General features: G+C 36.8%; 1 protein-coding gene across 1 annotated transcript; it reads right to left on the minus strand.

The window, feature by feature from the left end:
- Window positions 1–1,036: 1,036 nt before the first annotated feature.
- Window positions 1,037–4,378, minus strand: LOC114028054 (vomeronasal type-1 receptor 4-like). The gene is made up of 2 exons (XM_027842241.1): window positions 3,404–4,378; window positions 1,037–1,057 (listed from the first exon to the last, which is right to left on the minus strand). Exons 1-2 carry the CDS (start codon window positions 4,376–4,378, stop codon window positions 1,037–1,039), a joined length of 996 nt encoding a protein of 331 aa, XP_027698042.1.
- Window positions 4,379–26,139: the final 21,761 nt, after the last annotated feature.

Below are 26,139 nucleotides of genomic sequence, written 5' to 3' on the forward strand. Positions count from 1 at the left end.
ACTAATTAGAAACCGAGTTTGTGACTGAAATGTAAATTTTGCTGTTAGTTTCTAAATTATAATTTAAATGGCTTTTTTAATGCTGAACTATTCTAGTGAGTTTTGGGTTAAAATTCCTTAGAATTTGTTTTAAGGAAATTAAGAACATAAATGTGAATGTTGCATGGACCTTTTATCACTCTGGAGAGTGACAGATTTATTGTTTTACATCTAAGAGAGTATTTTGTAGATTAGAAAGATGCTAATTTGAACATAATATCAGAGAAATTTCAAAGTGAAGAAAAAAATAAGGTACAGCTTGTATTTTAAATAGCTTTGGCAGTTAGAAAGTATCTGCCTATTACTAACTCTTTCCTGCTTCACAAAAAGAAGAAAGTTTGTGTACGTGAGTGAACAACTAAAAAGTAAATAAGTTTTATTGGACGGCTACATCTAATTGAAATTCTGCACCTGTTTACTCTTTATTAAATTTTTATTAAATTCTATTGACACAATTGGTGGCAGCAATAAGATAAGGGGAAAGAGGCTGATTCCTATCTCCTCCCCCCTGTAAAATCTCCTTATTCATAAATCTGCCAGGTTTCCTGAGACCATCTGCTTGGGTGATATCATAAAATCTTATCAGCAATGTGAAAGAACTTGTGGATTGGCTTACTGAGAAAATGGGATCCTCTTTTCCATTACAAACAGTCTTTGACAAAGAGAGGAGGATTTAAAAGTTTGTTTATAGTATAGCAATAATTTATAATTTATATGTAATTTATAAGTTATATCTGGAATAATATATATTGAAATTACATCTTGAACTAATTTTGCCTTAATAGACTCCAGTCTTAGAGATTTAATTTTGCCTGAGGGGTTGATATACAATAGCATAAGAGGTGGATATCTGTTAGTCTGGAGATTTGCAGTAATTAGCCAGCATTTTTCTTTTCTTTTCTTTTCTTTTCTTTTTCTTTAGTGAACCATCATTTATTCACTATCTTTGTGGAAATTTCAAAATGTAATCACTTTCTTGATTTCTAATGCTTGACTTTTACACCAGGATAAGTTTAAACTGGGGAGGAAGAAGAAGAAAAAGAAGAAAAGGATGTGCAGTAAAATTTCCTTTCTCTGTGAGGCCTGGTAAACATTTATGGCTACCTAGCTTATTGCAGCAAGATAAGAGTAATAATAACTGTATCTGGCCCTAAGCTATGATTAATGAAACTTTGTATTTATGGTGAAATGTTATGGGACTGTAATCTGAGTTGTTCTGAGTTTTGAATTCAGGTATAATTGTCTGAATGATCATTAAGTCAGAAATCAGCCATTTGAGGAAAATGTTGTTATTTGCTGAAAGGGAATCCAATCTGAGAACTGCTGCAGGTGGATGTCTGCGCCTAGGAAAGGTTGAGAGGATGACCTTGGAGTGGCCTAAGGTAGGATCCTCTTGATTCAGTTTCCCTATTGGGTTGTTGCCTTTAACAGGAATGTGTCTCATCTCATTAAATTGTGAAGGCTGGTTATGATGATCTGTAAATGAGGTGGGACTTTGCTTTATGGTGACTTTTCCCAATAGTAAATATGACTCTTACAGGAAGTCAACATTTCCTAGTCATGGGATGTAAGGAGGATGTTCTTACTAGCCCCTTACTTTTAATTTCCAACCACTCATGTCTTCCTGACCATCATAATGCTGCCAGCTCTTTAACCAATTGCATTAATTTCCTCATATACCTGTTTCTGTTCTTTGCTCTCTGCTTATGAAAAGGAGCTGTACCTTCTCCTCTGTGTCATCAACCTAAATGAGGTAGACATTTGACTCACTTTGTTAACAGGTTCATAACCTGCTAATAAACTGATAAACCTCAGAATTATGTGTTTCTTTTTACCTTTTTAAAATTCTATCAAGCCACTATCAAAATATCTGTGAGCATTAGGCCTCCCTTAAATTTTAGTGTAGGAGGCAGCTTTGAGCTCAGAGACCAGTTTTCAAATTTTAAATCTTGCCTTCCCCTTATCCTAAAACAATAAAGGAATGCAAAACCCTCACTCTATTAGGAAAAGTGTGATAGGGAAGATTGGCTTCATTTCTATATATATTCATAAAAGAATCTACCCTTTAAGACAATCCTTGTGAAATACACCCTGAAAATCCCTACTATAAACTTTCAGCTGAAACTCACTCTCCTCATAGTTTGGATATCCACCTTAAAAGATTATTCATGAATCGCATATTTAGTTTCTCTTTAGTTTCCAGTTCCATACATTTCTGATACTCTTATCTCTTATATCATCATACTTTGTTTATTATTATTTTGGTTGAAGAAAAAATGCAGACATCTATCAGCCTCAGGATATCAACTCTTCAAGTTTGAGCCCTTCAAAATGTTTTCCTGCTGGAAATTATGTTTCAAAAGTTTTTTCTTCTTTAATTTCCCTAAAAAAATTTAAAAACATTTTTATTTAAAATTTTGAATTCCAAATTCTATCACTCCCTTCTTTCCCCACCCCCAGACAGTAAGTAATCAATAGGTTATACATGTACAATTAGGTAAATTATGCAAAATATTTCCATATTAGTCATTTTGTACAAGAAGAGTTGAATAAAAGAGGAAAAAGTGAAAAAAAGCATGCTTCAGTCTGTAATCAATCAATATCAATTCTTTCTCTGGAGGCGGATAGTATGCTATATCATCAGTCCTTTGGGATTGTCTTAGATTGTTGTATGGCTGAGAAGAGCCCAGTCATTCACAGATCTTCATTGAACAATATTGCTGTTATCATGTACAACGCTGTCCTGGTTCTGTTCACTTCATTATACATCAGCTCATATAACTCTTTCCAGGTTTTTCTGAAATCATCCTAGTTGTCATTTCTTATGGCACAAGAATATTCCATTACAATCATATACCACAGATTCTTTAGCCATTCTGCAATTGATGAATATCCCTTTGATTTCCAATTCTTACCCACCACAAAAAGAGCTACTACAAATATTTTTGTACAAATAGGCTCTTTTCTCTTTTTTTAGATGCCTTTGGTATATAGACTTAGCAGTGCTATTGCAGTTTTACAGCCCTTTGGGCATAGTTCCAAACTGCTCTCCAGAATGGCTGGATTAGTTCACAACTCCACTAACAGTGCATTAGTGTCCCAGTTTTCCTACATTCCCTCCAACACCCAACATTTTCCTTTTTTTGGTCATATTAGCCATTCTGATAGGTTCTTTTTCTAGTTCTTTTTTTAGTTCCATGCCCAATTCAGAATAAAAGTCATAAGAATCATAAGCTTGAGATCACTCTCTGGCTCTACTATTACTATTCCTAAGCCACCCCCTGCTTCAATGAAATGGGAGGTTAGTTTAATATTTACAGTGTGATTCAGATGTCATTTGATATGGTGATTGCTTTTCTCTAACTGAAGCTTTCAGAAAGTCATCCTGTGTAGAGTATATTAATCTGTTGTCAGGGTCAAAATGTGGGGTTTTCCTCCCCCAAAGAGCATAGAAGTACCTGGGAACTTGTGAGTCACTGCTGATCAGCACATAGGGGCTGATAGCTGGGAAACATGAACCAAGGAAAGCAGAGGTATGCATCAACCAGAGTGGGGACTTTATAACCGACATATACACTGCCAAGATGCAATTGAGTAAGTAAGAGGAAATAAAGGTGCTCACTAGGAGTAGGATAGTTTTGGTGGCCCTGGATTCAGGGGAGGTTCTAGGGGAGAGGCAGGTAATGTGAATTTGCTTGATTTGCTTTTGATGCCTATACAGAAGAATTACCATGTGGCCACTGGCAGAGACCATGAGTCCCAAATACATAGCATCAAGAAAAGAGAGAAAGGTTGCAACTAATGAGGCATGAAATCCAGAAGGAATTTTATGAGAACAATATCCATGATGCTGTATCTCAGTGATGTTTCTGTTTTGCTTTGGTCCATTAATTCCCCAAGGAATATAGCTGGAAAAAAGCAGATGAACAATCCAACAGAAGAGACTAGAAGGAATGAGGTATTTTTGGGCTCTGGTTTTAAGCTCTACCCAATTGGAGTTGTTGGGGCTGATGGTGATGGCCTGAAAGCCACTCAGGAAGCAGGTCATGCTGAGTGAAAGGTCCCGAGCTACTTTGTGAAAGTAGAAAATAATTTTACAGCCAATTTCATCTAGGAAATTCATCAGACCCAAAGCTGTCATTGTCTGAGGGATGCCCTTTGAGAGAAGCACCAAGCAGTTGACCAAGGCCAACTGAGTGACAATAGTGTCTATAGGTCTCATCCTATGTCCACTGAGAAACACAAAGATGAAGAGACAAATAAGGAAGGAATTCCCCAAAATTCCAATTCCTGTCTGGGAGAACAAGAGAATGCCTAGAATTATGTCTTTAGATTTCATGATAGTATCTTGGTGAGAAGAACTGTCATCAAAGGTAGAGTGACCTATGGAAATATAAAAGTTGATATTATTTTTGAGCACTGCCTCTTCAATCCCATCTAGCAGATCCTATGGAAAATGTTTTCTTGTCATCTTTACAGAAACATTTTCACTCTTGAATGTGGTCTATAAAGCAAGGAAGTTGGTATTAGTGGTTGGATGCTATTCCTTTAACCTTTTTTATTTTAAGTAATAGTTCATGAAATATTCAAATAATTAGCCTTATAAAAATAGTCCTGCAACAGAGTGAGGCTTTTAATTATTGATCAGGGACATGAGATGAATGAAAAATAAAACCCTGAGAGACATAGTTTCTGGGTAATTAATATTAATTTATTTATAATTTTAATTATTGTTTATTAGATAGTAAAAACAAAAATATTAATTCATTAATTAAAATTTAATTCATTAATTAGGCTAGCTGGCCATCAATAAATTAATGGTCAATGGTTTCTCTTGGTAACCAAAAGACACCTCAAGGAGAGCCTAAAAGCTTTACTTATGTAAATTTACATATGTAAATTTCCCTTGAAAGGAAATTAACTTGACAACTGAAAATCTGCCCTGATTTATTGACATTTAGTGAGGAGGCAGGCTAGAAGTCTTCAGCTCCTTCTGCTGAGAATGTTTTTATCATAAGACTCAGTCATCTCTAGAAATCTAGACAGGAGATTCTATCTTCATCTAGACCACTCTGGTTGGTTTTCTCCTTTATGAGCTGGGTCTCCCTGAACTCTAATGGAGTGGTACAAGGATGGGGACTCCATTCCCCAAGGTAAGAACTCATCCAGACAAGATTATGTTTATACACTAGCAGCTGTGTTCATATAGTTCCTGGGTTTGTCTTGGCATATAGACTCCCAAGTATTTCATATTGTCTACAGTTATTTTAAATGGAATTTTTCTTTCTGTCTATTGCTGCTGGACTTTGTTGGTAACATATAGAAATGCTGATGATTCATGTGGATTTATTTTGTATCCTGCAACTTTGCTAAAGTTGTTAATAATTTCATGTAGTTTTTTAGTTGATTCTCCAGTATTTTCTAATTATGCCATCATATCATCTGCAAAGAGTGGTAGTTTTGTTTCCTCATTGTCTTTTCTAATTCCTTTAATTTTATTTTTTTCTCTTATTGGTAGACTTAACATTTCTTGTACAATATTAAATAATAGAGGTGATTATGGGCATACTTTCTTCATCCCTGATTGTATTGGGAAGGCTTCTAGCTTATCTCCATTACAGATGATGCTTGTTGATGGTTTTAGATAAATATTACTTATCATTTTAAGGTAATTTCCATTCATTCCTATGCTCTCTAGTGTTTTTTTTTTAAATAGGAATGGGTGCTGTATTTTGTCAAAGGCTTCTGCATCTATTGAGATAATCATATGATTTTATTGGTTTTTTTATTGATTTGGTCAATTATGCTAATAGTTTTCCTAATACTGAAGCAGCCAGGCATTCCTGGTATAATTTCCATGTGGTTATAGTGTATTATCTTTGTGATATATTGCTGCAATCTTTTTCCTAGTATTTTATGTAAAATTTTTGCATCAACATTCATTAGGGAAATTGGTCTGTAATTTTTACCTCTGTTTTGGTTCTTCCTGACTTGGGTATCAGCATTATATTTGTGTCATAAAAAGAATTTGGTAGGACCCCTTCTTTGCCTATTTTCCCATATAGTTTATACAATTTTGGGATTAATTTTTCTTTAAATGTTTGATAGAATTTGCTTGTGAATATGTCTGTTTCTGGGGATTTTTTCTTAGGAAGTTCATTGATGGCTTGTTCAATTTCTTTTTCTAAGATTGGGTTATTTAAATATTTTATTTTATCTTCTGTTCATCTGGGTAATTTATATTTTTGTGGATATTCATCCATTAATGTAGATTGTCAAATTTATTGACATATAATTGGGCAAAATAGCTCCTAACAATTGTCTTAATTTCCTCTTCATTTGGTGGTGCATTCACCCCTTTCATTTTTGATGCTAGTAATTTGGTTTTCTTCTTTTCTTTTTTCAATCAAATTAATCAAAGGCTTATCTACTTTTTTCATAAAAGCAGCTCTTAATTTTTTTCTTAGTACTATGGTTTTTTTACTTTCAATTTTATTGATCTCCTTTGATTTTCTGGATTTCCAATTTGGTGTTTAATTAGGGATTTTTAATTTGTTCTTTTTCTAGTTTTTTTTAGTTCCATGCCCAATTCATTGATCTGCTTTTTCTCTATTTTATTGATGTAAGCAATTAGAGATATAAAATTTCTCCTATGTACTGCTTTGGCTGCTTCTAATAAATTTTGGTATGTTAGCTCATTTTTGTTATTTTCCTTTAATGTTTTATTGATTGTTTCTATGACTTGTTCTTTGACTTACTTGTTTTTTAGGATTAGATTATTCAATTTCTAGTTTTTCTTTCCATTGTCCATTATTGAATATAATTTTATTGCATTATGATCTGAAAAGCATGCATTTACTATTTCTACTTTTCTGCATTTGGTTGTGAGGTTTTTATGTCCTAATACATGGTCAATTTTTATGTAGGTGCCATGTATTGTAGAGAAAAAGTATATTACTTCATATTCCCATTCAATTTTCTCCCAAGGTGAATCATATCTAACTTTTCTAGAATTTTATTCCCCTCCTTACTCCTTTCTTACTTATTTTTTGGTTAGATTTATATAGTTCCAAGAGGGGAAAGTTGAGGTCCCCCACTAGTATAGTTTTACTATCTATTTCCTCTTGTACCTCATTCAACTTCTTCAAAAATTTAGATGCTATACCATTTGATGCATATATGTTTAGTATTGATATGATTTCATTGTCTAGGGTTCCTTTCAGTAAGATAGTTTCCTTGTTTATATCTTTTAATTAGATCTATTTTTGCTTTTGCTTTGTCTGAGACCATAATTGCCACCCCTGCTTTCTTTGCTTCAGCTGAAGCATAATAGATTCTGTTCCAGCCCCTTACCAGTACCCTGTGTGTATCTCTCTGCTTCAAATGTGTTTCTTGTAAACACCATACTGTAGGATTCTGGTTTTTGGTCAATTCTGCTACCCACTTCTTTTGATGGTAGAGTTCATCCCATTCACATTTAGCTATGATAACTGTGTATTTCCCTCCATGCTATTTTGTGCTTGTTAATACCACTCTCTCTCTTACCCCCACCTTTTCCCTCCTCATAATTCTTTTACTTCTGATCACCTCCTTCCCCAATATATCCTCCCTTTTATCAGTCCTCCTCCCCTTCCATTATTCCTGTCCCTTTTTACTGACTTCTAGGGCAAGATAGATTTCTACATCCAACTGAGTGTAGATGTTATTCCCTCTTTGAACCAATTTTGATGAGAGTAAGGTTTAAGGTTTGCCTACCACCTTCCATCCCTACCTTCCCCTCCATTATAAAAGTTTTCTTCATGCCTCTTTTATGTGGGATAATTTATCCCATTTAATCCCCCTCCTTCTTCCAGTGTAATTTTTTCCTCATCCTTTTATTTTGTTTTTTTGAGCTATTGTCCCATCAAAGTCACCTTATGTTCATACCCTCTGTCTCCATATACTCCATCTAATTGCTTTTACAATAATAAAGTTCAGTTACAAATATTATCTTGCCATATAGGAATATAACTAGTTTAACCTTATTGAATTTCTTATGTTTTCTCTTTTGTTTCTTTTTTATCTTTTTATGTTTCTCTTGGGTCTTGCATTTGGAAGTCAATTTTTTTTTTGTTCAGCTCTGGTCTTTTAATTTGAAATGCTTGAAAAGCCTCTAATGTCCATTTCCCCCCTGAAAGATTACATTCAATTTTGCTGGGTAGATGATTCTTGGTTGTAATCCTAATTCCTTTGTCTTCCAGCATAGCATATTCCAAGCCCCACAGTTCTTTAATGTGGAAGCTGCCAAATTCTGTGTAATCCTGACTGTACTACTGTCTAGCTCCACAATATTTGAATTATTTCTTTTTGACCACTTACAATACTTTTTCCTTGATCTGTGAGCTCTGGAATTTATATATTATGTTCCTTGGAGTTTTCATTTTGAGATCTCTTTCAGGTGGTGTTCAATGGATTCTTTTTTTTTTTTTTTTGTTCAGTGTATTCTTTCTATTTCTAGTTCACCCTCTGGTTCTAATATATCAGGGCAATTTTCTTTGATAATTTCTTGACAGATGTTGTCCAGGCTTCTTTTTAATCATAGCTTTCGGGTAGTCCAATAATTGTTATATTATCTTTCTTGAATCTATTTTCTAGGTTATTTGTTTTCCCAATGAGGAATTTCACATTTTCTTCTATTTTTAACTTTTTTAAATTTTGTTTTAGCTTATCTTGATGTCTCATAGAGTCATTAGTTTCCACTTGTTCATTTCTATTTTTTAAGGAATTATTTTCTTCAGTGAACTTTTGTACTTCCTTTTCTATATGTCCAATTCCATTTTGTAGGGAGTTATTTTCCTCAGTAAATTTTTGTATATCTTTTCCCATGCTATTGACTCTTTTTTCATGGTTCTTTTGTATTACTCTCATTTCTTTTCCCAAGTTTTCTTCTACTTCTCTAATTTGCTTTTTGAAATCTTTTTAAAGGTCTTCCAGGAATTCTCTTTGGGCCTGCAAGCAAATTACATTTTTCTTTGAGGCTTCACATGTAACCATTTTGACACTATTGTCCTCTTCTTAGTTTATGCCTTGATCTTCCTTATCACCATAGTAACTTTCTATAATCAAGCTCTTTTTTTTAGCCTTTTTTTAATGACTTGTTTTTATGTGAGAATTTGGCTCTGGTCCTGCCCTGTCCCAAGCTTTTTGTGCTGGGGCTCTGGGGCTTACTGCTGGCTTTCACTGGGCTTCAGGGTTTAGCTGCTTGTTTTCTCTGGAGGGTGGGTTTCCATTATGGCTTGTACTGGGGGTTTGAGCCTCCCTGTTGGCCTCACCAGGGTGTGGGGCTTAGCTGCTGGTCTGCCCCAGGGGTGGGACCTTCCTGCTGGGTTTTTATTGAAAGAGAGTCTCTCTGCTGGCAGGCCCTAGATATGGGATCTTGCTTAGGGTGGGTCTTCACTGCTGGTCAGCAATGAGGTCAAGGGTTTTGCTGGTGGCTTGTGCTGGGGGTGAGGTCTCTGGGGTGAGACCTTGTTGAGCTGCACAAACTACTCACTTGCCTAGGGTTCTGCTGGTTTGCAGGAAGGTGGGACTTTATGGGTGAATTGTACCAGGCTTTGAGCCTTGCTACAGGCCCCTTGTCGTGAGGCTGGCTGCTGTTGCTGCTGCTGCTCCTAGACCTCACTCCCCCCCTCCTCTCCCACCCCAGTGAGAGACCTTTCCTGCCATGCTGGTAAACTGTTTCACTGCTCCTAGATCAGTTCTTAAGTGGTTTCCAAGTTGTTTGGAGGGGAATTTGGGAGGGCTTCAATGAGTTCCTTCCTCACTCAGCCATCTTGGTACTGGAAGCTTTTTGTTTATACTCTCAATAGAAGTTAAGTCTCCTAGTTGGGGGAGGTCCCACCTAAGATTGAAGAACATGTTCCTTGAGGGATTGGGATTATCTCTTCAATCAATCATGTCCTTCTGTGACTGACTTTAACAGGAGCTCAACCCTAATGAGTAAATTGAGAAAAGCCTGTATCCCAGTTTAATAATAAATTCATATAATAATAAAATAATTTCTCTCAGATAGGTATGACACCTATAGGTGTTAGTATCATCAAACTCAAAGTTGGTTTGAAGCCACTTTTCTAAACCTGCATAGAGAATCAATCAATCTTAATTAATTAATTAACACCCATTTATTAAGTATCTATTATGTGCCAGGGACTGAGCTAAGCACTGGGGATGCAACTCTACTTGCCCTCAAGGATTCCAAAGACCTAAGAAACCAGTCCCTACATAAACATTCATGGAACAAAGCTGTGTCATGGTGCAGGCAGCTGAGTAAGCTTAGGGAGGTCCACTTCAGCCAAGCTTAACTACAGGGTCATAGTCTTTTGGGCTTCCAGTCTTTAACAATGGCAGAGGTTGTTTCATGTTTGTATATTGGAGTGTATTTTCTTTCTTGTGGGAATAGAGATGTCTACATCCTAAGGACTATTTTTATTTCATCAATATTCCTCCTACCCCAGCTATCAGAAGACCTCACTAACGATTGGCATCCAATAGATGCTCAACAGTTTAAGAATGAGTGGATGGATCAATGAATGTTATGTATGTTTTTGTGTTTCTGGGTATAGAAAAGAGGGGAGAGGGAGAAAGAGATCCACAACTTTCACATCTGTGCCCTTCTCACTCACCCAACCATTATGCTAGTTCAATATCTCAGGATCTTTCACAGAGAATATTGAAATTGCTTTTTTTCTCCAAAATTTTATTTTATTTTTTTCCTCTCTTTCTCATTTTCATTAAACAAAGCAAAACGAAACCTTGTGGAAAATATGTATGGTCAAGCGATATACATTTTGACATCAGCCACTTCCAAAAATGTATATTTCATTCTGCATCCTGAATTCATTAGCCCTTTGTGGTGATGAGGTAGTTTTGCAATAACTTTCTAGTAGAAGTCCATGTCTCAAGTCTTTTTCCTCTCCAATCCATTCTCTATCAAACCTGGATACTTTATGTTTTTAATGTGCTGATCTAAATATGATGTTTCCTTGCTAAAATATCTCTTAATTGACATTTCTCTAATCAATAATGATTTAGGGCATTTTTATGTGACTATAAATGGTTTTGATTTCTTCATTGGAAAACTGTCTGTTTATATACTCTGACCATTTATCAATTGGGGAATGACTTATATTCTTATAGATTGGACAAAATTCTTTATGTTTTGAGATATGAGACCTTTATCTGACAAGCTGTGTATAAAAATATTTTACCAATTTTCTTCTTTTGTTCTGATTTTGGCTACATTTGTTTTATTTGTACAATACCTTTTTGATATAATGTAATCTAATTAATCTATTTTATATTTCACACTGTTCTCTTCTTTACTCATAAATTGTTAACCCATCCATAAGTCTGATAAGTATTATGTTCCATGTCCTTCTAATTTTCTTGTAATATCTCTCTTTATATCTAGGTCATGTATCCATTTTGACCTTATCTTGATAAATGGCATAAGATATTGGTCTATGATATCTAAGATATTGGTTTCTCCCATGCCGCTTTCCAGGTTTCCCAACAATTTTTTAAACTAAATAATGAATTCTTATCCCCAAATCTCAAGTCTTTACACTTGTCAAATCAAAATTATAATAATTATTTGCTGTTGTAAATTGTATGGCTATTCTGTTTCACTTATCTATCTTTCTATTTCTTAGCAAGTACCAGATAGTTTTGATAATTACTGACTTAAACCTCCTTCTTTTTCATTTTTTATTAGTTCCTTTGATATTTTTGACTCTTTGTTCTTCCAAATAAATTTTGTTATTTTTTCTAATTTAATAAAATCATTTTTGGTAATTTAATTGGGATGGCATTGGATCTATAAATCAGTTTCAATAAAATTGTTATTTTTATTACATAGCCCTGCCTACCCATGAATAATTAATATTTCTCCAATTATTCAAATCTGATTTTATTTGTGCAAAAAGTTTTTTTTTTGTAATTTTGTTTTTATAGTTCCTGGGTTTGTTTTGGCAGGTACTCCCAGGTATTTTATACTGTCTAGAGTTATTTGAAATGGAGTATCTTTTTTTACTATCTCTTCTTGTAGGGTTTTGTTTCTGATATATGTGAATGCTGGTGATTTATGTGGATTCACTTCATATCCTGCTACTTTGCTAAAATTATTAGTTGTTTCAACTAACTTTTTAGTTGAGTCTTTGGGATTTTCCAAATATATTATCATATAGTCCACAAAAGAGATAGTTTTATTACTTTGTTCCCTATTCTGATTCCTTCTATTTCTTTTTCTTCTCTTATTGCTATTGCCGGAATTTCTAATACAATATTGAGTAATATTGGTGACAGTGAGCGTCCTTGTTTCATACCTGATCTTACTGAAAGGCTTCTAACTTATCCCCATTACAAATCATTCTCACTGATGGTTTTAGGTACATACTTCTTATCAATTTAAGGAGAAATCCATTTATACCAATACTTCCAAGGGGTTTTAATAGAAATAAGTGTTGTACTTTATCAAAAGCTTTTTCTGCATGTATTGATATAATCATATGATTTTTAAAACTTTTATTATTGATGTAATGAATCATGTTAACAGTTTTCCTTATGTTAAAACATCCTTGCATGCCTGGTATAAATCCATTTGATCATACTGTCTAATCTTTGTAACATACTGTTGTAATCTTTTAGCTAGTATTTTATTTAGGATTTTTGCATCCATATTCATGAAACTGGTCTATAATTTTCTCTCTCTGTTTTTACTCTTCCTGGTTTGGGTATTGGAATCATATTTGTTTTATAAAAGGAGTTTGCTGGGATCCCTTCTTTGCCTATTATTTCAAATAAGTTCTTTAATATTGGAAGTAGTTACTCCTTAAATGTCTGATAGAATTCACATGTAAATCCATCTGGCCTTGGTGCTTTTTTCTCAGGGAGCTCATTTATGTCTCATTTAATTTTTTTTCTGAAATAGGCCTATTTAGATATTCTATTTCCTCTTCTGCTAATCTAGGCAATTTATATTTTTGTAAATATTCTTCCAGTTCACTTACACTTTTAAATTTATTGGCACATAATTGGGCAAAATAACTCTTTATCATTGCTTTAATTTCCTTTCCATTAGTGGGATATTCACCCTTTTCATTTTTGACACTAGTGATTTGGTTTTCTTCTCTTGCTTCTTAAATCAAATTAACCAATGGTTTATCAATTTTATTGTTTTTTTCCCCATTAACCAACACTTAGTTGTATTTATTAATTCAATAGGTTTTTATACTCAATTTTATTAGTCTCACTTTTAATTTTTAGGACTTTCAACTTAGTATTTAATTGGAGATTTTTAGTTCTTTCTTTTTCTAGTTTTTCAAATTGCATACCCAATTCATAGGTCTGCTCTTTTTCCATGTTAGTGATGTAAACATTTAGAGATATACTTTTTCCTCTGATCATTCCTTTTGGTCTATCCCATAGGTGTTGACATGTTGTGTCACTTGTCATTCTCTTTAATGAAATTATTGATTGTTTCTGTGATTTGTTTTTTAACCCATTCGTTCCTTAAGGTTAGGTTGTTTAATCTCTAATTGCTTTTTCATATATATTTCCATGGTTTCTTATTAAATATAATTTATATTGCATTGTGATCTGAAAAGGATACTTTTAATATTTCTGTTTTTCTGCTTTTAACCATAAAATTTTTATGTACTAATATATGGTTTATCTTTGTAAAGGAATACATCTTTTTTCTCTGTGGTTCATGGTACCATTACAAAGATTGACTATATATTAGTACATAAGCATTTTATGGTTAAAAGCAGAAAAGCAGAAATATTAAAAGTATCCTTTTCTGCTAGCTTTTCTTTGATGTCTTTCCTGTTTCCTATCCTAGTGCGGCCTTCTCCTATCGGCCACTTATTCTGGAAAACGCCATTTCGTGTTAGGCCCAGGCCAGTTACCCTGCACTATTTTCCTGGCTCTGAGTCTCCATCTCTGGACTTCACTGCCATTCTTATGCTGTTGTCTCACCCTGGGAATTCCCTTATCTCCTTTTTACTTTTCACTCTGGAACTTCACTATGCCCCTGAAGATTCCTTCTGTGATTGGTGAATTCCTCTCAGAAACTCCACTTTAAGGAAATACCTAGGCCAGTCATTCTTCATTTCTCTCTGAGCTCTGATTCTGCCTTTATAAAGCTTTTTACTATGCCCACGCGAGAACCTTTCCACCCCCTTACAATAGTGAGGAAAATGTTTCAAGACATGAATTTTTGCATAAGGACTTCATTGACCTTCTCCCAAAATTTTAGTGTGTTGTCTCATTGCTTTCATTATCATTAATGAGATTGTCTAACTTTATTAAAATTTTGTGTTTGACCTATAAATTCTTTAAGATTAAATTATTTACTCACCAATTAATTTTTAAACCTTTATTTAATGGCTCTGTATTGAATGAGTTTTATCAAATTGTGTTCGGCTAAGGATATCCTTAATATTTCTGATCTTTAGCATTTTTATGGCTATTTAAGGTTCTAATACATGGCCATTTTTCTAAAAAAGTGTCATGCAAAGCTTAGAAATGTAGTATTCACTTTCTGTTTCCATCAGAAATGTGTGTATTCATTTTCTATTTCTATTCAATAATTCCCAGAGATCAGTAATATCTGACTCTTGAAATTCCACTCAGGCCTTTAACATCTGTCTTAGTTTTTATATCTTTTTTTTAATAGAGAATTTATCCAGTTCTGAAAAGGATGCATTGGGAGCTGCAATATTGTAGTTTTTTCCACTTATTTCTCCCTATAAGTCCATTAGCATTTCCTTCAAGTATTTAGAAGCTCTGTAGTTTGGGGCATACACAATTCATTGTCTATGAAACTTCAGCATAATATAATATACTTAATTTTCTGTTTTATTCAAGGCTAATTCTAGCTGTTGCTGTATAAATGCTAGTTATCATCATCATCGTTAATTATTCTTGTCATCATTATTAGTATATAATACAAGTATTGGCTTTTTAGATTGTTTTTCTCTTATTCTGAGTTTTCATGGGGGAATTTTCAGAATATGACTAAAATACAACTAATGCCTTGGTCATTATGTTTCATAAGATCATCAATGTAAAGCTGAAATAGAAATAAAGTGTGATCTAGTTTTATTCACTGATTGGCAAGGAAACTATCGTCCATGTCAGGTAAATAATTTGCCAAGGGTGACGCAAGTGATAAGAAAGAAAGCTGGCATTTGAAATCAAGTCCTTAGGGTATAAATGCAGCTTGTGTTCTACTGAATCATTATGGAGGCTCTCCATCTATACCCCTACATCTCCCAAAAAAGCATAGAAGGTGTCAAGGCATGTCAAGTACAGGACAGCTTTTACTTCTCATCACAGAAACTACAGAAGGTGCATGAAGAGCTCACAGTAGCACATAAACAATTGCCACTATTCTTTTTGCTCTCTGCTCATTCCCATCTTTGCCACAGGTCCTATACAGTCACGTAGACTTATAGTGGCTCTGTTGATTTGGAGTCTTCATAAAATGTAGTTTGAGGCCACTAGATAAGCAATGCTGACCAGTCCAGGCAGTCCCATTTTAACTTTGAGAATACTGCCTTTGGGGCAGATAGGTGGTGCAGTGGATAAAGCATCGGCCCTAGAGTCAGGAAGAGCTGAGTTCAAATCCGAACTCAGACACATAACACTTACTAGCTGTGTGACCCTGGGCAAGTGACTTAACCTCATTGCCTAACCAAAAAAAAAAAAAAAAAAAAAAAAGAATACTGCCTTAAATGTTTGGATTCTTCTCCACCATGGAAAATACTAAGGGCTGCTAGAGGGCCAACCCCATTCCCATTGCAACTGTACTATCTAATTAAGTGACAGGAGGACTTAAAGGGAGATGAAGTCTTGGTACTTCATAACTTGGGTAAAGAAACTTCCAGCTCTGAGATGCTTGGCCACATCGGTGAGTGTATGCATGTAAAACCTGTGTGTTTTGTTGCAAGGCCACTGTGAATGACTGCTGGAGGGGAAATGCCTCCCTCACTTCGGGTTCCCCTCCTTAATTCTGCCTTATCTTCACAGTATTTTCAGCAAAAGAGAAAGAGGAGGAATTGGGATAGAGTAGGGTAAGTGTCCTCTTGGCTTTCTTTTATAGGCCAACACCAAGGATGGCTGTCTGATGAGAACTGAGGAAAATTAATATTATTCCATTAGTAGCCAATTATTTGTGATCCATCATTTTTTCTCCCATTTTCATCAAGACTCCACTCCTGAAAAGGCAGGCAGTCTTTGAAGGGTATGACCTGAGTAAAGTGATTACTCCTAGTCCCCAAGTCATCTACCTGGCCAGGGACCTTACTTTTGTTTACTCTATAAACAAAAGCCAGCCAGAACTAGATCTTTCCTGTAGACTTGTCCTTCCTACCCCCCTCATCATGATGTGGGGTGATTTAATCTAGAAAAGGGGTACCAAGTCAGTAAGAGCCTGGCTGAGATGGCTTGTAAAAAAAAGCCAACTTCTGACCAAGTTTGCTAGAGGCGGGCTGGGTTTCATAAACCAGTTAACATTCCATTCCTTAGGAGTCAGAGAGGGTTGTGATTGGCCACATTCGAGGTCGAGTTCACTGTCTTTTCCCCTCCCACGAATGGGGAGGATCTGAGGACCCTTGGCCTGCCTCCTCATTAAAATATCCACCAGTAGAGATTTCCAAGGGAAGTCCAAGTGATGTACACTCAGACTAATCAGAGAAAAGACACACCTGCTATTGGCTCTTTCTCTTGGTCTTTTGCACAAATGAAGGCATGTCACTGACCTGTCCTTTATTAATAGATCACATGCCCTATGAACAAATGACATTATATTCAGAGAAATTGCCTCATTTTATTTATTGGTTAAATTCCTTGTGCTGCAGAACATATCTTGCAGGAGGTGGTAATAGGAAGATGTCAGTAAAACCCTGAATGACAACTCCCTTTCCTGTATGCTCATGGAGTTATTTAGGGAGATCCCTGACTGGCCCTCCACATTGGAACTAAAATATAAGAGGTCGGTAGATATCCAAATAACGGTTTTCTGGTGTCTTGTGGAGACACTTCATTTTACTTCATAGGCTCACTCCTTTTCCTGATTATAGTGTGTACAGGGTATTCCATACATAGGTCACAATGGCCAGTTCACAGCATCTCTCTGTGCCACAGTTTCCTCTTCTGTCCAAGAGGGTGTTAGCCTAAATGCACCCTGAGGTCTTTTCCGATTTTAAATCTGTGGTTCTATAAGCCTCTGACTTTCCAAACAAAAGCTTGCAAAGGCAGAACCCAAGTGCTACATAACTGTACGGCAAGGACAAAAGAGAATAAAGGAAGGGAGACAGAGGAACCAGAGGGAGCTGAACAGAGAGGGAGGGAGGATGCCCTGAACTGGATTCTTTTCGTGATCATTTGCTCTGTTCTAGAGGTTCCTTTAGGTTTATTTCCTTGCCCCCATACTGTAGAATATTTCTTCCAAGTTCTGTCTCCCTTTCATGTCCTAAAAATGCTTTCTCCCTTTGAATAGATACTCCACATGTCTGAGACTGAGATAGAGAAAGACACTCACCGGGCTGTTCTCAGCTGCTGGTCTGTCAGGCATGGCAGTGATAATCAGTGTATGAAGGGGTGGGGTGTGGAAAGCCAGGGCCCGAGTTAAAGGGTTTTGAGTCCTGGGGAGGATCTGCCCCCTCCTGCTGTCTTCCCTTCGGGGAGCTGTTTATCATGTCGATGACATCGACATTGGTGGCAGAGGGAGACAGGGGATGTTTCAGGAGGAGTGCAAATTATTGTCAACAATTAAGTTAATCAGGAAGAACTCCTCAATGGAAAGTAATTACGGATAACGAGAAATGACAAATGAGCAGGTAGGAGCAGCTGAGCAAGAAACTTTCCTGTGCCCTGAAGAAAGGAGATGAGAAATGTCAGAGCTGGCCACACAGAGAAGGGGAAGATAGTAGTGAATAGGCCTGATAAGTGAAGGCTCCTGTTTCTCTATCCTGAACCACATTTCAGGCAGTTAGTTCCATAGTGACTGGAGTGCTGGACTTGGAGTCAGTAAGACCTGAGCTCAGATCCTGCCTCAGATGCTTGCTAGCTGTGTGACCGTGGGCAAGATGCTTAACCTCTCCCAACCTCAGTTTCCTTATTTGTAAAATTTGTAATATAGCATCTCCCATCTCCTTCACTGAGTTGCTGTGAGGACCAAAAGATGTAACAACTGGGAAACACTTTTAAAATACTCAAATGCTATAGAAATAGTAGCTTTTAAGTTTTGAGATCCCACTGTGTACTCCCAGGTCCAGATACCTCCCTCTTTTTAATTTAATTTTAAATGCTGTTCCCACAGGCAAAAAAACTAAGATCTCAGCAACTGGTCCCATCACTTCCTGACCAGTAGAGGGAGAAGAAATGGAAGTGGTGTCAGATTTTATATTCTTGAGCTCAAAGATCACTGTAGATAGTGACTGCAGCCATGAAATTAAAAGACATTGCTCCTTGGAAAGAAATCTATGGCAAATCTATGGCAAAGCACATTAAAAAGCAGAGATATCACATTGCTAACAAAAGTTCAAATAATCAAAGTAATGGTTTTTCTAGTAGCAATGTGTGACTATGAGAGTTGAACTATAAGGTAAGCTGGGCACTGCAGAATCAATACTTTCAAATTGTGGTGTTGGAGAAGACTTCTGACAGTCCTTTGGACTGCGAGGAGATCGAATCAGTCAATGCTTAAAGAAATGAATTCGGTCTATTTACTGGAAGGTCAAATACTGGAGCTGAAGCTTAAATACTTTGGCCACATGATGAGAAGATGAGACTCTTTGGAAAAGACCCTTATGTTGGGAAAGATGGAAGGCAAAAGGAGGAGGCTGCAGAAGATGAGACTGATAGATGTCATGGAAACAATGAACATGAACTTGGAGAGACTCGGAGAGACAGTGAGGACAGAAGGGCTTGGCATGCAATAGTTCACGAGGCCTCAAAACAATCAGACATGACTGAACAACAACAATTACAGCAACAACACGCTTGGTGTTTCCTTCTTATCCTCGTATTATTAAAATCCTCAGAGTACAAAGTCTTACATTACTGGCCCAATTTTCTAAGACTTGAACATCTTATTTGAGTTGAAAACAGGTTAGGACAGCTCTGGACACCCGGATACGGGTACAATTCTCCTGTAGCTAGTAGTATGCCCATTTTTTGATGTTCAGGCAGCCATCCCAAAAGCATATCCTGACTTCCCATTATGCTCTACTCCCATCTTTTCTTTCAGGCTCGAGGAGACTCTTTCCCAAAGACATGATGGGGAATCCTTCCACCTATAGCAAAAATAGTCCATTGGGTGGTGGGAGGGAGGAAGTGCGTCAGGCAGTGGGAGAGCAAAGGGCAGTGTGTCTGTCAATGCAATGGGATGGGGATGTCTGCTTAAACCTCAACCTAAAAGTGGGGTTAGCAATAAAAGCAAATTGTATTGAGGGGGTCCTGTGATATGTCAGATTTGCTTCAGGTCAGACTGGTATCTCAGGTTCAAGAGTGGACCCAAACAGGATACTCCTAATCCACATGAGTCAACGAAACCAGGGGAAGGGCAGTCAGAGCAGGGAAAGACCATTCACCAAGAATTCAACCCGGATTCAGCTGAGCCCAGCTCTCCTGTGCCGATATTGATTATGCTATTGGTTTATAGTCAGAAGCCTGAAGAAAGAGCTTCAGTTCATCATGTTCTGTCTGTTTTTGTTCTCAAGTGACCAAGAAGCTAAGTCAACTTCCTGAACCTTAGTCTTCGGAGCCATTTAAACATGGAGGACAGTTTAGTTACCTAGAAGAGAAAAAAGTGACTTAATATAAATGGCCCGGATACTCCTTCAACCGTAGATAGCACGAGAATGGGACCCTTTTCAAAGGAGGTGAGGGCCAAGCGTTGGCTTTTGCCGGGGAGCAGTCCTGGACAGTAAGTGGATGGGATCCTCAGGGAGGACTATCCCCTCTGGCGTGTGTTCTTGCCAAGCCCTTTTCATGGCTGCTCATCCACCTTCATCCAACTCTCACCTGTGACTCCAAGAAGCTGTAGCACACACAGCGGCCGTATCCTGGTGAAACCTTTTTGGCAGGTGGGCTAAATCAGATTGAGGGTAACTGACAGGACCCAAACTTATTGGTAAGTTAGGGGGATGTCTACCCCCGACATGTGAAGAATTACCCTAGATGAATGGGCAGGTGAGCCGTGAAGATGGCTGAGGCAGGTGATGCGGAGTGCTTCAAGCTTGGTCAGACATCAAAGACACCACGGTCGTCTTCTGCATCCTGGCCCATAGCCAGTCATCCTGACTTTTGTTTTGCCACTGGACTTCAGTGACTGGAAGAGAGAGTGAGGCTGCCTACTTTATGGCACATCTCCATCACTGAAATCCAATTCATGCATAACTTAAGCCATCAACTCAGGATTTCATTGGTCCTCCTTGGAACAATGGATGAAACAACTACTGGGCAGGAGAGGACCAGGCAAAGTTGGTGGATGGAAGTTATTACACAGAGGGAGCTTTCCAGGAAACAAATGTTCACCTTCTCTCATTTTCCACATCTCACAACTCTCAGATACTTTCTGTTACTACCTCTACCTTCAACCCTGCTGTACGTGAAGGTGGCCCTTCTTCTTGCCGAGACAAACCTATGTACATGCACAAATGGTCCCATTCCTTTCCTTCTTCTCTGAACTGCTCTGCTCTCCTCTCCTCCAATTTATTCGGTGCATATCTTGTTTGTATGTAGTTTTTTTTGCATGTTATCTTCCCATTAGATCGTGAGCTCCTCAAGCACGTATTGTCTTTTGCCATTTTTTTGTATCCCCAATATTTAGCACAGTGCCTTGCCCATAGAAAGCACTTAATAAAAGCTAACTGATTGACTGACTGAGCGTCTAGTTAATATTATGGAACATAAATTTGTAGTGAACTCAGTCACTATGATTTCAGGTCCTTCTCCATTTCTATTTAGCATCAGGTAAAAAAAAAAACAGTGAGAGTAATCCAAGGTTGAGGTTTGGCAAGGCATAATCAGTGATAGCAAAAGTGGGTAAAGGGTTCAAGAGGTATAGATAGTGTTTATTGTCCTTCATTCTCAAAAAGGATCAAAATTACACCACTGTGTTGGAGTCAAAGTACAGTGTGTCTAAATATAGCTAATCAGATCAATATGATCATGGAAGGCTCTAACACAGGTCAGCTATAAATAGTGCATGTGATCGTTTGGAGTGCAGATGTTTCTAAATGTGTGCACCTCACATTTCTTTTGAGCTACAGCAATTCTGCTTTGCTCATAGAGCATAGCACCTTTCATGTGTGCACACCACACTGGGCAGACAAAAGCCTTTCATATAGTCAGTCGTTTGGGTTGATGGAAAATTATGTCAAAACTTGGTTGCCCAGAGAATTCATCAGTATTGTATGTCCATTTCATGACAGCATGCTTTCACAGGTTCAGCATAATGGGTAATGCTATTGCATTTTCTCAGCCACCAATGGACTGAAACAAGGCCATGTGTTTGCTCCCATGCTTTTTAGCATGATATTTTCAGTCATATAGTCAAATGCCTTCGATGAGGATGAACATGGCATCAAGGTCAGCTGCTGCACTGGTTGTAAATTCTTCAGTTTGAAAAGGCTACAAGCCAAGACCAAAGTGGAGGGAGTGTTGGTGTATGATTTTTAGTTTGCAGATGATCGCGCACTCAGTGCAGCCTCTGAAGCTGAGATGTAACAAAGTGCGGGTCGATTCTCCGCTGCCTGTGCTCATTTTGGCCCAACAATTAATACCAAGAGAACACAGGGACTCCATCAGCCAGCACCATGCCACCTATACGTGGATCCATTACTTACAGCAAATTGAGAAGTTTTGCATGCTGTGGAAAAGTTCACATGCCTTGGCAGCATACTTTCTATAGATTGATAGACATTCTAGACATTGATAATGAGGTGGATGCATGCATTGCCAGATCTAGCTTTGTGTTTGAGAGGCTCTGAAGGAAAGCGTGGGAGAGAAGAGGTATTAGACTGTCTACCAACTGAAGCTTTACAGAGCCATTGTGCTGACCTCATTTTGTATGCCTGTGTAATCTGGACAGTATACCAACACCTGCCAGGAAACGGAATTGCTTCCATTTGAACTGTCTTAGGAAGATTCTGAAGATCAGCTGGAAGTAAAAGATATCAGGCACTGAGGTCCTTTCTCAAACTAAACTGCCAAGCATTCAAACTCTACTGCAGAGAGCACAACTCTGATGGGCTGGCCATGTTGTTTGAATGCAAACATAAACTTGCCAAAAAAGAACATTTTGTGGAGAGCTCACACAGGGCAAGTGTTCACATGGTGGTCAAAAGAAGTGATACAAGAACACTCTCAAGGTCTCCCTTAAGAACTTTGGAATTAATTGTGTGACATGGGAGACGTTGGCATAGGACTGCCCAGCATGGCATGCCCTTCTCAGAGAAGTTGCTGTGCTGTATGAGCAAAGGAGACATGAAGTAGCTCAAAAGACACGTGAGATGGCAAATTTAGAGAATCCACCCTAAGTGTTCACATGGACTATTTGTGCCCAACCTGTGGTAGAGCATTCTGAGCTCATGTTTGTCTGATCATCCACAGTCGGACACACTGTAACTTGACTCTAATATAGTGATGTCAGTTTGATTCTCTTTGAGAATGGACAACAATCAGCCTAGAAATGCTGCTGACTTATATGGATTTATTCTATATCCTGCAACTTCACTGGAATTAATAATTTCTTCAATTAATTTGAAATGCACCATTTTCTAAGGAAAACATCATATCATCTACAAAAAATGATAATCTTGTTTTCTCTTTGTATTTATTTGTTCAATTTCCTTTGCTTCTTTTATCGCTATAGCTAGGATCTTTAGCACAATATTAAATAACAGTGGTGATAATGAATATCCTTGCTTTACTTCTGATATTATTAGAAATGACTTTAGTTTATCCTCTTTACAGAAAACACTGGTTCTTAATTTGTATTTATTCCTAATTTTTTTAAAAGAGAAATGTGTACTAGAATTAAAATATTTTCTCTACTTACTAAAATAATAATGTGATTTTTTTTCCTTTATGTTATTAACATTGCTTATATTTTAAAATATAATTTTATACGATTGAACCTACATTCCTGGTATAAATTCAACATGGTCATAGTGTATACTCTTTCTTGTATGCGGCTATAGCCTCTTTTCTAATATTTTATTTAAAATTTGTGTGTCAGTATTCATTAAGGATATTGACCTATAGTTTTCTTTCTCTGTTTCAACACTCCTTGGTTTAGGTAGCAAGATCACATTTGTATAATAGATGGAGTTTGGCAGGACCCCGTCTTTTCCTGTTTTTGAAAAAAAGCACATAAAATTGTAATTCATTTTTCCTTAAATGTTTAATATAATTTGTTTTAAAGTTTATCTAGTCCCAAGGTTTTTTCTCCCTTTGTGCATTCATTTATAGCTGATTCCAATTATTTTGGATTGTTTAAATTCTCTATTTCTTTTTGTTAAACTGGTTACTTTCTATATTTGTAACTATTCATCTTTTTCATTTAATTTGTCCTTTATATTGGTATGTTGTTGGGCAAAATAGTTTCAAATAATTTCCTTGATTTCTTCTTCATTTGCTGTAAACTCTCCTTTTCAATTTTGACACTGGTAATTTGGTTTACCTTCTTATTCTTTAATCAAATTAACTCATGTTTTGTATATTTCATTAAAAAACCTTATGCCTAGTTATTTAAGAATTCAATAATGTGGAATTCTAGGGTGTGATTATTTGCTTAATTTCTGATTGATTTTTTATAGCAGGATGAGTTTTAACTGGGATAAAAAAGGAAAAGATGTTGAATTTTTTTTATGTTGAGTGACTTTTTTGGAAAGACTTGGTAAACTTTTTATTGTTAACTTACTGTTATTGCAACAATACGAGAGAAATAATGATAACTATACCTAGCCCTAAGCTGTGATTAGTGAAACTTGCTATGTGAAGTAAAAGTCTCTTGTGATTGTAATTTGATACTATTCTGAGTTTTGAATTCAGGTATGGTTGTCTGAGTGACAGCTAGGTGGTGTGGTGGATAGAGTGCCAGACCTGAAGTCATGAAGACTCATCTTCCTGAGTTCAAATCTGTCCCCAGACACTTACTAACTGTGTAACCCTAGAAGAATCACTTAACCCTGTTTCCTCATCTATAAAATGAGCTGGAGAAGGAAATGGCAAATACTCTGATATTTGACAAAGAAACTCCAGTATTTTTGCAAGAAAACACCAAATGAGGTCACAAAAAGTTGGACATGACTGAAATGACTGAACGATAACAACAACCTACTTCAAAAGGTATAATTACAATCATACAAATTTACACTGACAACATAAGGGAGACATAATCCTCTCCCTTCTCCTTGCACCAGCGTGACCTCCTCTCTGAGGAGGAAAAGGGGATTAGGTCCATAACTTTGCTTGGTTCTTGAGGGGCAAGCAACACCAAACAGAAACAAATGGACTTCCCTATCCATTTTCTTGGAGCCAGGGTAAAAGAGAAAGCAGGAAAAAGGAGTCCTACCCCTCTCATCAGTGTAGTTCATGGCTCCCACAATGTGAGTGAACTAGGATCTTTGCCCTCTGAAGAAAGAGCAGCTGAAAAAAGCAGCAGAAAAAGTGGTGGAAAAGAGAGGATGCCTCAGTCTCATCAGTTTTAAATATATAGGTAGCCAATCAAGGAATGCTACCCTTCCCCACATGGTAGAGGACACACAGGGTTCCATGTTAAGCAATTGGGATATACTGTGAAGGACACTCCAGGGTACCTCCATTTTAGATGAAATAGGCCTGCCCAAACAAGCCCAGTACACACTAATATTTACCGTTTTATGTTTCTCTTGTCTCTCATATTTGCTTTTCAAAGTTTCTACTCAGCTCTGCTCTTTTCATCAGGAATGTTTGGAAGTCTTCTATTTCATTAAACAAATGCCCCCATTAGCATTAAGTTCATTTTGGGGAGTAAGCCTTTATCTTTTTTCTTTATGGAATATAGTATTACAAGTTCATTCCTTTATAGTAGCAGCTACTAAATCTTGGGTCTTTCTGACTGTGACTCCTCTGTACATAAACTCATTCTTTCTTGCTGATTGCCATATTTTTTCTTTGAAGTTTGGATTTTGATTATGACATTTTATTTTAATTTTGGGGCTTCTTTCAGGAAGTGACCAATGGATTCTTTCTATTTTCATTGTGCCCTCTAATTCTAATGAGTCTGGGTAGTTTTCTTTCATGATTTCTTGAAATATGGTATCTAGGCACTTTTTGCAGTCATGGATTTTAGATACTCAGATAATTGCTAGATGATTTCTCCTTGAGCAGTTTTCCAAGTCATCTGTTTTTATATGAGATACCTTGCATTTTATCATTTTTTTAGTCTCTTGACTTTGTTTCAATATTTCTTATTGTTCAATGCAGTTATTAACATCCGTTTGGTAGTTTCTAATTGTAAAGGTGTCTGTTACTTGCATAAGCTTCCATCCCTTTTGTGCTGAGCTATAAATTCTCCCTCTAAGACTTTCTTCCAATGTTCTCATTTTTTTTTTTGAAATTTTCCCCTGGAGCTCTTATTTCACTTATGACATCATTAAAAACTCTTTAGAAAAGATCTTGCTTCAATTCTAGGATTTGTAGTTGCCTTAATGGCCAGCTTGTGCTTGCCTTTGAGATTTTGATCATTAACGTCTTTGAGTTATTCACCTCTTCTGGGTTTGTGCCTTGGATGTCTCTGGCACGGTAAAAGCTCTTCATTATGGAAATATTTGGGGAGTCTTGTGTTGGGGGGGGGGAGTAAGTTTGTATATTTGTGATTATACATTTTGAAGTAAATGTTTCTGTATAAAAAGCTAGTGTTCCTGTAACTGTCTAAATGGGACTAGGGCCCAGAGGATCCATAGAAAGAGCATGTGTGGGCCTGGAGCCATAGGTAAGGAGGTTAGACCCCTTCAGGGGTCTAACCCTTAAGGGTACGAGAGAACCTTGGGGAAGGGGTGAGAT

The sequence above is a fragment of the Vombatus ursinus genome, unplaced genomic scaffold (genome assembly GCF_900497805.2).
Source record: "Vombatus ursinus unplaced genomic scaffold, bare-nosed wombat genome assembly UNPS02014868.1, whole genome shotgun sequence".
Classification (NCBI taxonomy): Eukaryota; Metazoa; Chordata; class Mammalia; order Diprotodontia; family Vombatidae; genus Vombatus; species Vombatus ursinus.

What these genes read in the sequence shown, in the direction of transcription:
- LOC114028054 (XM_027842241.1), bottom strand. Translation starts at nt 4,378, where the DNA reads ATGAAATCTAAAGACATAATTCTAGGCATTCTCTTGTTCTCCCAGACA. An exon ending in ATGACTTTCTGAAAGCTTCA is followed by an intron (nt 1,058 to 3,403) that starts GTTAGAGAAAAG and finishes CTTCCTCCCCAG; the next exon opens with TTTAAACTTATCCTGGTGTA.